The 14,805-nt window shown below is 32.9% G+C and overlaps 1 protein-coding gene across 2 annotated transcripts; it reads left to right on the top strand.

Moving 5' to 3' along the window:
* Positions 1-506: 506 nt before the first annotated feature.
* LOC126969929 (KH domain-containing, RNA-binding, signal transduction-associated protein 3-like) lies at positions 507-13,375 on the top strand. 2 transcript variants are annotated; one of them, XM_050815564.1, is made up of 9 exons: positions 507-837; positions 3,005-3,129; positions 3,551-3,660; positions 4,381-4,580; positions 6,344-6,472; positions 9,154-9,365; positions 9,842-9,934; positions 11,920-12,083; positions 12,990-13,375. In XM_050815564.1, exons 1-8 carry the CDS (start codon positions 660-662, stop codon positions 12,037-12,039), a joined length of 1,167 nt encoding a protein of 388 aa, XP_050671521.1. In that variant the 5' UTR covers positions 507-659; the 3' UTR covers positions 12,040-12,083; positions 12,990-13,375. The 2 variants fall into 2 exon arrangements, with proteins under 2 accessions (XP_050671521.1, XP_050671522.1); XM_050815565.1 differs by lacking the exon at positions 6,344-6,472 and having other exon boundaries at positions 510-837.
* The last annotated feature ends 1,430 nt before the right edge of the window (positions 13,376-14,805 follow it).

Genomic DNA, 14,805 nt, shown 5'->3' with positions numbered 1-14,805 from the left:
CAAAATATGTATATTATAGCACATAAAGTGGATAGCACATCCTGGGGAACTATCTACTACCTACCCAGGTAGTGAGAGTCAAGTGAAATACGTCTTAATCCAGTTAAAGAATATTTCAATAAAAATAATTTCATTGTACTATATGTAACCATTTCTTATCGAGCTATTATAAGTAAATTATCTTTTATTGTATGAAATTCTCTGGTAACACATACGTATCTACATATTTAAAACACAAGTATATTAAATTTGTACATTATTAAAGAGCAACTTAGCGCTATGATCTATTTAATAAAATAATTCATTTAATATGTATTCCAAACAAGGAACTATGGTACTATACGAATTACCTCTAAGGCCTACCAATAAATCGCCAACCGAGGGGCAAATTTGTGAACGAACTGTCAAGCGTCAAAAGTAAGGTGTATGGTTTAGTCATAGACTGTCACACCCAATAAAGACTGTCAATTGTCACTTGTCAAACCATTTCAATTTAGATTTCCATTTTCCGCTCTTGGATTTTGGAAGTTGGCTGTTGGTTGGCTTGGCTTGGCTTGGTCTCTTTGAAATCTCAATTACCTCCTGAATGTCGGAGAAAATAAAATAAAATTACTTAAAATTTATTGAAACTATAATAATAAGTTACGTTACCATTTAAAATGGCTGATAACAGCGGTGATTTTAAACGCAATTCTAATCGTGACTCAAATCAAGATGGCGAGGACGCGTCTAATAATATGAACGAAAAAGCTGGCGAATACATGCGGGAATTACTTGCAGAAAAAATAAAACTAACTAACTCTAAGTTTCCTATATCATGCAGACTTATTGATACAGGTTTGTGAATAATTTGTGATCTTTTATGAAGGCATAACCTCAACAATCATCTCCTGCCGGTATTTTTGGGTCACAATTTGTGAATTTGATGACAATAAGTATCTAATGTGATAATTGTTAATATTTTACCAAGACTTTTTACTGTACAATTGTCATGAGAGTATATAACATTCGCCTGTTTTCATAAATTTTGCTTGCCTAGTGCCCAACAGTGTCCGTAACTCAAACGATGTACTTGTAGTATTGGTCCAAACATAACAATGAAATATGAACCTATTGCTTATGTATCTACTAATTCCACAAGTCACTATTCCACACATTTTATGTTAACAAAAGATACACTAAACACTTTTTTTGGCTCTTTCTTATACTTCCTACTAATATTATAAATGTGAAAGTTTGTATGTTTGTACTCCTTTAACGCAAACACTACTGTATGGATTTTGATGAAACTTTGCAATAATATAGCTTACACACCAGAATAACATATAGGCTATAATTTATAAAAATATTGTGTGAATTATCTATACATTTAAATAAAATTGGAGTGTCTGTTTGTAATAGTGTAATAACTGTTTTTTACTAAATGTATATTATGAATACGGTACATACACCAAAATAACATTTTTTTAAATTTTTGTCTGTCTGTCTGTTTGTTCCGGCTAATCCGCCAACTTTTATTGGCAGGTAGCTGATGTAATAACGAGTAACTTAAGCTATGTTTATTTTAGAAAAATAAAGCAATGTCCAAGAAACAGTCTAACTCTAAAAATAATTTATATGGCAAAACAATGTTTGCCGGGTCAGCTAGTTAAGTAATAATTGTATGTAAAAAGCAAAAGGGTCAATGTACCCTACGGACTGTGTCATTTTGTCCTGCAAATACTGCATAACAAAGCTCATTACACAGCTGGAATGTGCTAGAAAGTTGATAAAAACTGAACTGTGGACGAACTAGGTTCGACTAATTAAATCATGATATAATAACACTAGTCGGTCTCATCACATATAAATTGTAATTACGAAGCTGTTTGATTTTAATACCATGGCCCTGATTGTGAATTGTGATCCTTATTAGAGATGGGCCGAATGTTCATTTTATATTCGGCAGCTTTACCGAATATTCATATTCGGCCGGATATTTGGCTGAATCACCTAATATTTGGCAAAGTGTTACTTAAAGTTTTTACTGTTATTGACCCGTGTATTATCATGATTTGAGTGTACAGTGTAATGAGGTAAGTATTTTAGAGTATAGCTTTCTGTTTTTTGTCGTCACTGAAGCTTTATTTTCAATTAAAGTAGGTTGATAAAAAGATAATAACTTAATGCAAAATATAGGTATCTACTATCTAGCTGTTTTGGGGTTAGGCTGCTGTGTAAACTCTTTAGAATAATATATTATAATCAGGTCTTAATTGAAGGAAAATATATGTACCGAATATTCGGTTCGGTAAAAGTTTTACCGAATATTCGGTGAAACCCATGTTCGGCCCATCACTTATCCTTATATGTAGTGGTCAGCTAATGCTGTATGACACCCAAACTTTTCATTTGTGTGTTTGGAATCTCTAATCAGTAGCCAGACTAATCGGATGAATTCAGATATTTTGTTTATTATTAAGTAAAAAATGATAATTTGTGTTTAATGAAATGCTTCCTAAAGAGCATATGTTAACACTTTGGAACAAAAATTTGTCTATCTTTTCTTTTGTGACTTTATACACAAATAAAGTCAGGGTTATTATTTGGTAGAAGGTTCAGTAGGCTTCGGATACAAGTATCGACTACTGACAAATGTCAACACCAAAATCTACTGAACCTTCTACCAATCCTATTACTCCACTGCTGAATATCTAAATGATCTGACAGCCTGGGACTATTGTGATTATTTTATAGCGATCGAAATGATTGTACAATATTGTATATTTTTATTTAAAAGAGTGCAGAAAAAAGAATGCTGGGAGAGTTTCTTGCGCCACTTCTACTCTCTCAGAGTGCCATTTGTTTCAGAAGTGGTAGTAGTATCTAGTAGTTATTAGAAATCAAAAATCAAATCAAAACTAATTCTAAAGGAATCAATTTAGAGAAAATAAATGCCTTTTAATGGTCAGATGTTTACTTATACAAATACTTGTCAAGGTCCCTAATTATTGATTCTTTTCAGAGGTTGCAAAAGTCCAATCATTGGGTCGTGTCCCACCAAAAGAATCCAAGTATGTTGATGTCATGCATGAAAAACCTATTAAGGTGGCAATCAAAGTTATTGTGCCAGTGAAGGAATTTCCAAAGGTAAAGCAATTTAATATGTAATATATAAAATTCTCGTATCACGGTGTGCGGGGCCGAACGAAATTTTTTTTTTTAATTTTTTTGACATTTTTTTTAAAATTTGTTTGATTATGAGTCAGCATTAAAAAATATGTGCATTAAAAGAAGTCAGCATTAAAAAACATACAACTTCAAATTTTCACCCATCTACAATCAACAGTTACTTTTGCATTGCAATTTTAATATCGGCAATACAACGTTTGCTGGGTCAGCTAGTCATTTTATATTAAATTTAGTTAATATCAAATAAACTTAAAATTAATCACAAAAGCTTTCTTAAATCTGAAGCCTTAAAATTAACTAACAAAATTTGGTCTCAATCACCCATAACTGATTACTTACAAATATAAAAAAAATAAGCGATTTATTAAATTTGTTTCAGTTCAACTTTGTAGGTCAGTTGTTAGGACCGAAGGGTAATACATTGAAACAACTCCAAGAAGACACAATGTGTAAGATGGCTGTTCTAGGCAGGGGGTCTATGAGAAGCAAGTAAGAACCATTTATAACACAAGTTTCTTGTCCATCTCTGTTACTATTAGAATATGGATACCGAAAATTTAAAGAGTTTGTTTAAACATAATTATTATGTAACCATAAAATATAATTTCATTTATATTTATACCACAGACAACTAATATGATTACTAATACAACAGATTAAACTGAAAAAATACATCATTTATTTTTAATAGTGCTCATGTAAAATAGGTCTATTGTTATTTTGACCAATTGTTATTTTTTTTTTTGAAGCGACAGCTCTCACTTCTCGCATTGTTACACAGTAAAATTTGAAAACAAAATTTATGAATGATATGGGGTCACACCTGCGACATCTCGCGTTCTGTGCGAGTGCTCATTCCAACTGGGTCAACTGTTCAAGTGACATTTCGTCGATAAATTTTGTATGCTTTGTTCAATACTAAAGAAAGAGCCCTAACACGGTCACGGGTTTGAATCCCTCATCATTCATAAATTTTATTGTGTATATCAATTCATTTAAGAGGATTGAATAAATATTCTCCCCTAAAAATTGTTCCATTTGTTTTATTAAGCATATAAATAACAATTCTTGTTCAAATAAATTAAAACAGAAATAAGTATTCTATGCTCTCTCATCGGCCAACTCTGCTGAATATTTAAATAAATTCTAATTTGTCTAAATTTTATGAGTTTGATATTCACTCCCAATTTTGCATTATAAACAACACAGGGAAAAGGAAGAAGAACTCCGCAACTCTTTGGACCCAAAGTATTCACATCTAACAGATGAGCTCCATGTGGAAATCTCAGCCCGGGCACCACCAGCTGAAGCACATGCCAGAATTGCCTATGCTCTTGCTGAAATCAAGAAGTTTTTAGTACCACCACCACAGGGTGACATGATGGGACCAAATCCATTGATGGAGAGGGGTATGTGCACTAAAATAATTTCAACTTCAATTTTGTAATAAATAAATTTTGTAAAATATACTCTCATAGGTACATAAAGGTGCTTTATGTACCTAAAGTTTTTGATACTCATTTCCAAATTCTTCAAAAAATTTAGTTTTTGACAAATTATCTTGCAACACAGGTAATGAAATTGTTTTCCCTTGAGTTTTTTATGGTTGGCTGTTTATAAACAGTGCTACAGAATATTACAAAATATAGGGCTTTGTTGTTGTTTGAAGGGTGTGGGGGCCAGTGCTGTAAATTCGAAATTCTAAGAATCTGATACCAATTAACATCTATAAACTGATCTGATGATTCTCTTGAAATATTTTCTATTTCTAGAGGTGAATTTTTGGCAGTTTTAATTTTGCTCTACCTTAATATTTTGCTATATTTGCTTAATTTAGTGCATGAATAGATAAAAACCTCTATTGCATATGTTTTTTACCAATGATCACACTATACAGTGTTATATCACCCACTTACATCACAAGAAACAAGCCTTTGTGTGGTTACTTGTTTGAAGAGTTGTAATTTTTCATTTGTTTATTAGTAATTTTCATGTCACATATATATATATATATATATATATATATATATATATATATATATATTAATGATTATTTGGTATAACTATACCACAGCACGCCAAATTGACCCAACTTAGTGGTTTCTTTGCGGAAACAGGCTCCTGTTTAAGTAAACATCCTGTACCTTTGCCAAGTACAGCACAGAACTCTTAATTTTGAATACTACTGCTAGGTAGGTTAAAGTGTCAAAAGCTTGATAAAAATCCAATATTAAATTACAATTTTTGGTTTTCTAGTGTTTCGTTAAAACTGGGAGCTCAAGAGCTTATTAATTAATTTTTATTACAATGCTTAAATACAATAAAATTACTTTGTTTGATATTATAGTGTATTTGTAATAAAATTTTCCAAGAATTCTCAAACAATTTCACATAAACATTTTAATTTGGAATAATTATGTTTAGTATGAATAATTCAGAACTATAAACACCTCACAACCAATTAGCTATAAATCATGCTTTGATATACTAATACTTTGACCGTATCAAAGTGATTTTTTTTTATTTGTCTCTAGGCCCGCAGTTGACATTTATAAAAGTACAATTTACTACCCCAGTTACTCGTGACCTATTTATGAAACAATTTTATATTACGAAACTAAAATATTAACTACAACTCTCACTTAATAGAATAATAAATCATATGGAAATTGTGTCTTAATTATTTTTAGTTTGGTTATGTTATATATTGTGTTATTTGAGACTAAAAATAATTGGATTAAAGTCGTAACTTAATCATAATTGTACTTTTTAAGGGTGGAAATGCTATGTTTTCAATTTGTGGTTTGTACATGATGGTTTTAAAAAAAAATTGTGTGAGTGATGGTGGTCTTATCAAAAAATAATGTTTTGATAGTAAACATGTAGTCAATAATATAATATATACATGTTAAATACTCACAAAATAGCCATATAAGTATAATGGAGCACACTTACCCTTACTTATGGTGTGATCACCAAATTAAGAAAAAGGAAGGCAGCTAATGTTTGTCAATGTCAAAATGCACCCCAAATAGGACACTACTGAAGCACTGTGAGTGCTAATAACATATTTACTCTTTTTTAATGTTGCATGTTCCTAAAACAATTCTCAAATAATATAATAACACAAGCAAAATATAATAAATAACAGTCAAGTCGGGTTCTTTGCCAGATGGTGACCTTGGGCGGAGACCCCCGCTCCTACAAAACCCTCTGCAGCAAAAACCAGTTCTTTATGCCGGTTGTACAGTCACCAAACGGTCACTCTCATATCAAGACCCAATACCTAGCTTGATACAAGGTGCGCATTTTTGTTTATTTCACAACATCACTCGAAATTGCTTTTTAAATCCACCCTCAAATTTGCGGAGATAGAAGTACACACCAAAGTAGGAATACAACAAACATACAATAATTATCTATCAATTCATACATATGTTGACATACAAAATAATATTATCACAATTTTTATTAAAGTTAGATTTCTATATTACTCTTAAAATTTAATGACATAATTACAAATATATCACAAATAAAACACATATACAAATAACAATACCGTTTTAAATTTACAAATAGATGTAAAGTTGAGGTATTAAGTAATGCTTGCATGATATTCACATTATTTTTTTTTTGTTTGTTTGAGTTCTTGTGGCAGGCTTTTCTTCATGCTTACTTAAATGTCATTGCTTGTGGTTCGGGACTGTCCCTTCCCTATGTAAACTATTGTTAAATGTAAAGTTACCTTAAAAATTCATAGTAAACTGTATAACTTCCATATTGTCTATATAATGCTCGCATAATACCTTTACTTATGAACAGTGTTTGTGTGTGTGTGTACAACTAAAGAACAAATCGTCCACATTTATCTCACCTAGTCACACAGATAATGGTCTTTTATTCTAGGTTTGGCTAAAAATTCTGGAGTGCATGAGTTATTTTAGCGTAATCGACAAACTGTTGATATTATCGTTATATTGGGGATCCTAAATTTCGATAAACAGTTTTCGGGTTGAAGTTTTCCACATGCTTTGCCTTTTATTGTTTTGACATTTATAAGTATCATATTTGAGCTTAATGTGTCAAAATTTTTTTGTTTTTGATTAACTTTTTTTTTTTTAGATTTTATGGCCTGGTAACGAGTGATTTTGATTCAAAAATATGCCTTACACAAATAATAATACGGCAATAGGCGTGAGAGAAATACATAAGTCTACTTCTGTCTAGGTGTTCATCAAATCCCCGACATCTTTACTTAATTCTTTGAATGATATCACAAATGAGAAAATCGCGGGGCTCTACACAATATACGTAATGCGCATTGCTTACTATATCGCTTGTCAGGATACTTGAAAACAAAAATTCTGAGCACAGTGCACTTGCTTTCGTCACCTTAAGATATGAGGTGTTAATTCTCAATACCGCAGTAGTTGTTCCGAAGAGCTGTTTAACCTGATTCCTGCCGCCGAATTCCACCTTCGCACGACACCCTACAAGTTAGGATATCATCCTCACCATCTGGATGTGAAGCGGTCCTCCACAGTGCGGTTTTCAAGGAGCTTTCTTCCACGTACTACAAAGCTTCCTTGTGCGGTGTTTCCGGGACGATACGACATGGGTACCTTCAAAAAAAGCGCGTACACCTTCCTTAAAGGCCGGCAACGCTCGTGTGATTCCTTTGGTGTTGCAAGAGATTGTGGGCGGCGGTGATCACTTAACAACAGGTGACCCGTACGTTCGTTTGGCCTCCTATTCCATAAAAAATTTTGCCTTTATAAACCGGAACACAAATAGTGCTTGCACATTCTACAAAAAAAAACCTTCGCAGTGGTTCTAATCTAACTGGCGCTTGTACATACATCCTTCCATTCGTCTCGTCTCGATATCGCTTACATTGGTGCAACGCCTTATGTCTTCCTGTTAATAATAATTTTCCGCCCCTTTTTGTCTGTGATTTTACGTCTGAAGTAGTACTTTTCTAGCTCTATCTTCCTACCAATCTTACGATCTACATATAGTCTCGACATTATACATTTTATAAAATTCTCGTGTTGCGGTGTTTGTAACCAAACTCCTCCGACATGGCTACATCGATTTATATGAAATTTGGTGTGCATATCGGGTAGGTCTGAGAATCGGCCTACATCTATTTTTCATACCCCTCAATATATTTTGATTGTATTATGATTCAGCATTAAAAAATACACACAACTTCAAATTTTCACCCGTCTACGACATCAACACTATTTTTGTATCGCTATTTTTATATGAATCTTGTCCATCCACAAATCCGCAAAAGGGTTGCAAAAGATGGCTATCGAATATATTAATTATTGTAGAACGATAATTTTTTTTGTACGATATACTTGTTTGGTCTGAGAATCGGTCGTCATCTATTTTTTATTTCCTAAAAATTTTAATAATTGAATTTTTTTTATTACTTTATACACCAATAATCTTAAACTAACATAAGTATTACCCTACATAGTTTTCTTATTGACTAATAAAATAGTAACAGAATGAAAAACTATAATATTATGTTGAATATTTTTAATAAAGAATACATACTTGTTGTGATCTCTACAAATAATACCGGAGCCAAAAAAATACTTTGTAGAATTTTGTGTGTATGGATGTCCGGACAATACGCAAAAACTACGAAGTTCTAATAGTAGTTAGTTTTTATATATTGAAGTCTTTCGATAGCTACACCAGCTTCCTTAATGGGCGCAGCATACAGGTCGTAGTCAACGGTTATTGAATGTCGGTGGCGGTGATCACTTAATATCATAACTTACGGTCGTTTGTCCTCCTCTTCCATAGCAAAAAATCTACTGAATTTAATTAATAATTCAAATTTTGCATGAATATTAAGAAGAGAGATGCAGATATAGTATTTTTGCTACTTTATAAGAGTTTCACGCGGATGGGGTCGCGGGCAGCAGCTAGTGACGATTATTTATTTACATTCGTTTGTTTTAGGCCCGCCACCACCCATGCCACATGCAAGAGGTCGCATGCCGCCTCCACGACCCATGCCTCCTCCAAGGCAGATGCCTCCAGCTCGTCCCATGCAGCCATCCCGTCCAATGCAGCCCAAGAACAAGGTGTTCAGCATTCTCGACCGCGCACGGTCAGCCATGGAGACTTCATCTTATAATAATTATGATGAACCCTATGCTCCAGAACCACCGGTACCACTATGCAATATTTATTGTTTAAATTAAGTTCCCTAATATTTTGTGATAGTTCATAGGTGTGTGTTATTTTTTTTTAATGAAAATAAGGGACGAGACGAGCAGGACGTTCAGCTCAGAGATTATTTAAAAACCCTGAAAAATTCTGAGCGGCACTACAATTGCGCTCGTCACCTTGAGACATAAATGAGATGTCAAGTCTCATTTGCCCAGTAATTTCACTAGCTACGGCGTCCTTCAAACCGAAACACAGTAATGCTTACACATTATTTGTGACTCATATAATTATGTGGCACTGGTACTTTATAAATGAATTTATTTCAACAGATTTTAAGGGTGGAGAATATAACTTAAAAAAATAATAATTTCATATTTAAAAAGTACATTATGATGGTATTTATTTATATATAATCTGATTATTATTAAGAGTTATTTCAAATTTGCAATAAACATTCAATTTGTGATAATTTTAGCAAATTCGTCCCACTCGGGCTGCACCTGAACAAGATTATTACTACGAAAACAGTGGGAACAATGACCGCTTCTACGAAGACGATTACTATAAGGTATGAGATCTTAACTATAATTTACTTTTATCAAGATTCACTAACAGGTGATCCACCCTTTACGTAACCTCCTCTTGATGTCCCAATATCAATTCTTTGTCTCGAATTTTTTGATTTCGTTTTAAAGAACTTTATTTCTCATGAAGACAATTGTCACATTATAACATAAAATTAGTGAGTGAGAAGCGATTTGCACATTGCTGTATTCCGTATTTAAGGCGGTGGTCCAAATTACAAGTTATGGTTGTTACATAATACACATTTTATACAACATTTTAATTAATTACTTAACTATATTATTAACTTAATTATTTGCAGTAACTTTTAAACAGTCTGTGTCCTCTTTCTGTTAACTGTTTGTCCTTCGACAAAGGCCTCCTCCAAGGTCTTCCATTCTTTCCGGTTCCTTGTTATTCTAGTCCATCGTGGTCCTCCTATCTGTTTCAGTTCATTCTCCCATCGTATGAACTGTCTTTCTCTGTTCCTCTTATCTCCTCTGGGGCACCATTCGTTATTGCTCTAGTCCATTTTGGTGTTTCATCCCTCATAAAGTGGCCTACCAATCTCCATTTCTAAGTGCGTATTGTTTCGGGGTAAAGCGATTGTATGTATATAAGATGGTTGCGATTGTATGTATATAAGATGGTTTTATTCATTATTCGGTATATGCTGTAGTAGCCTTCCTAAGTTGTTAGCATAGTTGATTCTAATACAAGGTTGGCGCGACGTAATCTTAATATATATAAATTAAGTGACACGTTGTTTGTCCGCAATGGACTCCCTAAACTAATGAACGGATTTAAATTGGGATTACTTCATGGAGTGCAGCTTAGTCCAACTTGAGAGATAAGATTTTTATTTCGATTTGGGACCCATAATTAGTTTTATTTCCAATATTTGTTTTGTATGGACATATTTTCTGTGAGAGAATTTATTGACGCACGGTTTGACAGTTCCGCTGTGAAACAATTTCATTATGACAGCAGGGAGCATTTTTTACGAAATAATTCTTGATGTTTTGAAATATTATTGGCAAATTCCTATGAAAAAGTTTTTTTTTATCTACAGAACAACGTCTGTAGAGTTAGCTAGTATATCTATATTCCTATAGTGTTGTATGTTGTTGTGTTATATTTATATAGGTGTAAAGTTCAATAGTTTCGTTTCATATTAAGTACAAACTTACTTAAACAGTTTCTGAAACAGTTAAATAGTCATACTTACGTAAAAAAATTATCCTTCCGGATCCGGTTTGGATTTTGCTTAGCCGCATTACCCTATATTTCAAAGAGGTGGAGTATGTGGCTTTACTAGGGCTGTTCATATCAATTGTCGAGCTTTTTTTGGAATAACACCAAACTATTTTTTGTGGTGAACCCTACTAGGAAAGTTTGCTTTCTATATATTTTATTAGGTGTGAATTCCATGTTAATTTGTTATTGAGTATCAATCCAAGGTATTTTACTTCATAAGTCCTTTATAATACTTATTACTGTTATGTTTTGGAGGTATTGATAGTTGGGGGAGGGACAAATAATTGAATATAAAAAGCTTTAACTTACAATGAATTATTTTTGATCGTGTATGAATCCAAAGTGCTTTGAGTTTCCCTGCGAGATGGAATCAGAAATGAGGATATCCGTAAGAGAACCACAGCTAACGACATATTCCAAATGGTTGCGTAACTGAAGTGGTAGTGGGCAGGGCACATAGTTCGACGGACAGATGTCCGTTGGGGCAGTAAAGTCCTCAAATGGCGTACCGGAAGACGCAGTGTTGCAGTTCGCAGTGACCCCCAACAAGATGGACCGGCGATCTGGTCAGGATCGCCGGAATACGTTGGATGAGGGCAGCGCAGGACCGATCGTCGTGGAAATCTTAGGGGGAGGCCTTTGTCCAACAGTGGATGCCTTCCGGCTGATGATAATGATGTATCCGAAGGCTATTTATTTAAAAATATTATACGCACATTATATATGTTTTAGGAGGAGCCTCAGCGTGAATACAAGGCATCAGCGCGCGATGTAGGAACACGGCGTCAGAACTCAGGCCCGCAGCGGCACTTCAACCAGCGACCCACGCCCTACTCCAGACAGGCTAAGTAACAATCTATTTGTTGCAAGGCTTTACCTCAGCGCACATTGACTAGGTACAGTACTACAGAATACATAGATCTTTGAACCTTAAGGAGACAATTGAACGTCATCGAATACTAATGATAAAAAAATTTTTTAGAGAGAGCAGCAATATAAATTGTAGTGTAGTGAAATAATTCAATGTTTTTTACAGATTTAAACAAATTGCAGCAAACATTATGATAGCAAATTACACATAATCATTGAGGTGCTGGCGGCCATTTAATATTAAAGGGTGTTCTAACTGCATTGTAACGTAATTCGGACTAAAATTATTAACGTAGTTTTAATTCCGTTTTGATTGGATACGAGTTGAGATTCAATGTATTCAGCATTACAAAAACTTATTACTGCCAAAAAAACCACTAGCATAATTTCATTCGCCAGCTCCTCAATTATTGTGTTGGTATCATTGATGAAGGAAAACAGTAAACATAATATATTACCCAAATTAATAATCTGATGGTGTTTTGTTACATTGACATTTTCTTATTTACTATAGCCAAATTTTATACATACATCTAAATAAAAGTCATTAAATGAGAATATCACATTACCACAATTTTAGATTATTTATTCGGACATTAAAATATGGATAATTTTCATAATTATTCGTACTGTAAAATCAACATTCAAACAGTTACAAACTATATTTCAAAACTAAAAATATTTTAAGATAATATTTAATATGTTTTTGTTTCAAACAAAGTCTGACCTCTAGTATAATAAATGAAACTTAAAACGCAAATTATATCTATTTTAATCATTGGCTAACTAAAGCTATCTTAAAACAAGATGGCGCTTGGCAGCCATTACGTGTAAAATTTTGACAGTTCAAATAATACGACGATTTAAAAATATATGAATCATCCAAAGCGTGTAATAAATAAACAATTCTAATTGATATAAAACATTTCCAGGAATATGAAACAATAAAGTGCCCTGAGTTTACTAAACCCAAGAAAAATTAGATCGCAGACAAAAGAAGACAAAAATGAATTGATGGACAAACAACTGACGAGATTATTATAACATTAAAAACAATCAACTAAATTATAACAGAGATAATATAATGGATATCCATTTTTTATTATAAATTTTAACTTTATTCGTTCTGAAATGAACAAAAATGATGTACTTTTATTATAGTAAGATACGAATAGTCGTAATTTCAGCATGTTCTAATTCCTCTACAACCCAATCAAGTTTAAAACTCGACAAAACTCAAATATTGTTGAAACATGATGAACAAGCTTAGATGTAATTATGATTCTTGTGTGATCTAAATAAATACTTTAACTCCAAATTGTTTTGATATTCGATCAATACCTATAAAAAATCAGCTATTTTGTTGAACTATATTATATTTTTAAAGTATTTTCTGTTTATTCCCCTCAAGTAGCAGTAGAACTATGTAGTGCTGTTTTGTCTCATGGTGACAGGCGCCTTGAATGGTTTTTTAATCTGTTACAACTGAGATCATATTCTCACTGTTACGGGCTAATAATTTCCTTGACATCTGTTTGTTCCTGCCCAAATATCTCCATAAAAAATCAAACCCTGGCTTACCTAAATTTCTCAAGGGATTCCAAAATATTAAATATTTTAATGGTGTGATTCCTTAAAGTAACTTTCGATTGGAAGCCTTTTTAAAATCATATCCAATTAATTAATTACAAAAATAAAACGCATTTTTTCTCTTTGAAATATTAGTATTATATTTAATTTGTTACAATTTAAAAGTAAACTCAATAATCTGTATTAAGAATACACATTTTGTTATCCTGCAAATTTGTGTATACCCGAAAAAATTATCAACTAAGCCACAGGTAAAATGTCAAAGAAAAATTAATACTGTTGATAAGGTAAGTTTAAAATTGATTTTAATATGCAATGTGATTAAATTGTAGTCTCAACAGAGGCCTTTAAAATTGGACAACAAGAATCTTGTTCATCAATAGGAAAAAGAAAATATTAAAATAATACAGGGTCGGAAAATATATAAAGAACCATAAACAATTTGGTGTAGAAGTATATGTTACACAAAATAATAGAGGTTCTAATTGTTAAAATTAATTCAATTGAGGTCAGATTAACATGTAAACAAAGTAATAAAATGTTAAATGCAATTTCTGTTATCATCTTAGTCATACTAAAAAGCTAAAAGGATTCCAAAACCAAGCTAAATTCCACCCTCATGTAGGTTCATTTGTCTATTTCCAATGTTAAAAGATAATTTGAAGTGACAGAAATTCGAAGATTATTATTAAGCTGTAGTCGCTACAGAAAAGAAAACAATCAATAAGATTGATGATTATCATGTCGTTTAGAGTATAATATGCCATCCCCCTCAAAAACTGACCATAAATCATATTCAAAGAGGATAAGATCGAAACTCGATGGCGGTTAGTTTTCAGCTCTCAATAAGTAGGAAATGTTTGTGATATGGATGAAAAATGGTGTTGTAACTTTTATGCCTCTTATGGTGCGTGCAGATTGGTGAAACGGGAATATAATATCATGAAAGGTAACAACACACTTTGTAACAATTTCTCATAGTTTGGACGTCTTGTGCGCGCAAAATGAGGATTTCACGAGCGCGCGCGAGGAGCTACACGTGATTTGTCTGTTGTTAATGTGTAATTTTATTTTGTGGAATGAACACAAAGGGGCGCGTCCGCGGCTAAATGTGTTCGTAGTGCGGAATGAGCACGCTATGGTAGAATTATACATTTA

The sequence above is a fragment of the Leptidea sinapis genome, chromosome 19, assembly GCF_905404315.1.
Source record: "Leptidea sinapis chromosome 19, ilLepSina1.1, whole genome shotgun sequence".
Classification (NCBI taxonomy): Eukaryota; Metazoa; Arthropoda; class Insecta; order Lepidoptera; family Pieridae; genus Leptidea; species Leptidea sinapis.
Note: the sequence above shows the minus strand (reverse complement) of the source record. Positions and strands in the feature narration are given on the sequence as shown.

Coding starts and splice junctions, on each gene's coding strand:
- LOC126969929 (XM_050815564.1), top strand. CDS start 660: ATGGCTGATAACAGCGGTGATTTTAAACGCAATTCTAATCGTGACTCA. Junction 3,661..4,380: donor AGGGGGTCTATGAGAAGCAA/GTAAGAACCATT, acceptor TAAACAACACAG/GGAAAAGGAAGAAGAACTCC. Junction 9,935..11,919: donor ACGAAGACGATTACTATAAG/GTATGAGATCTT, acceptor TATATGTTTTAG/GAGGAGCCTCAGCGTGAATA.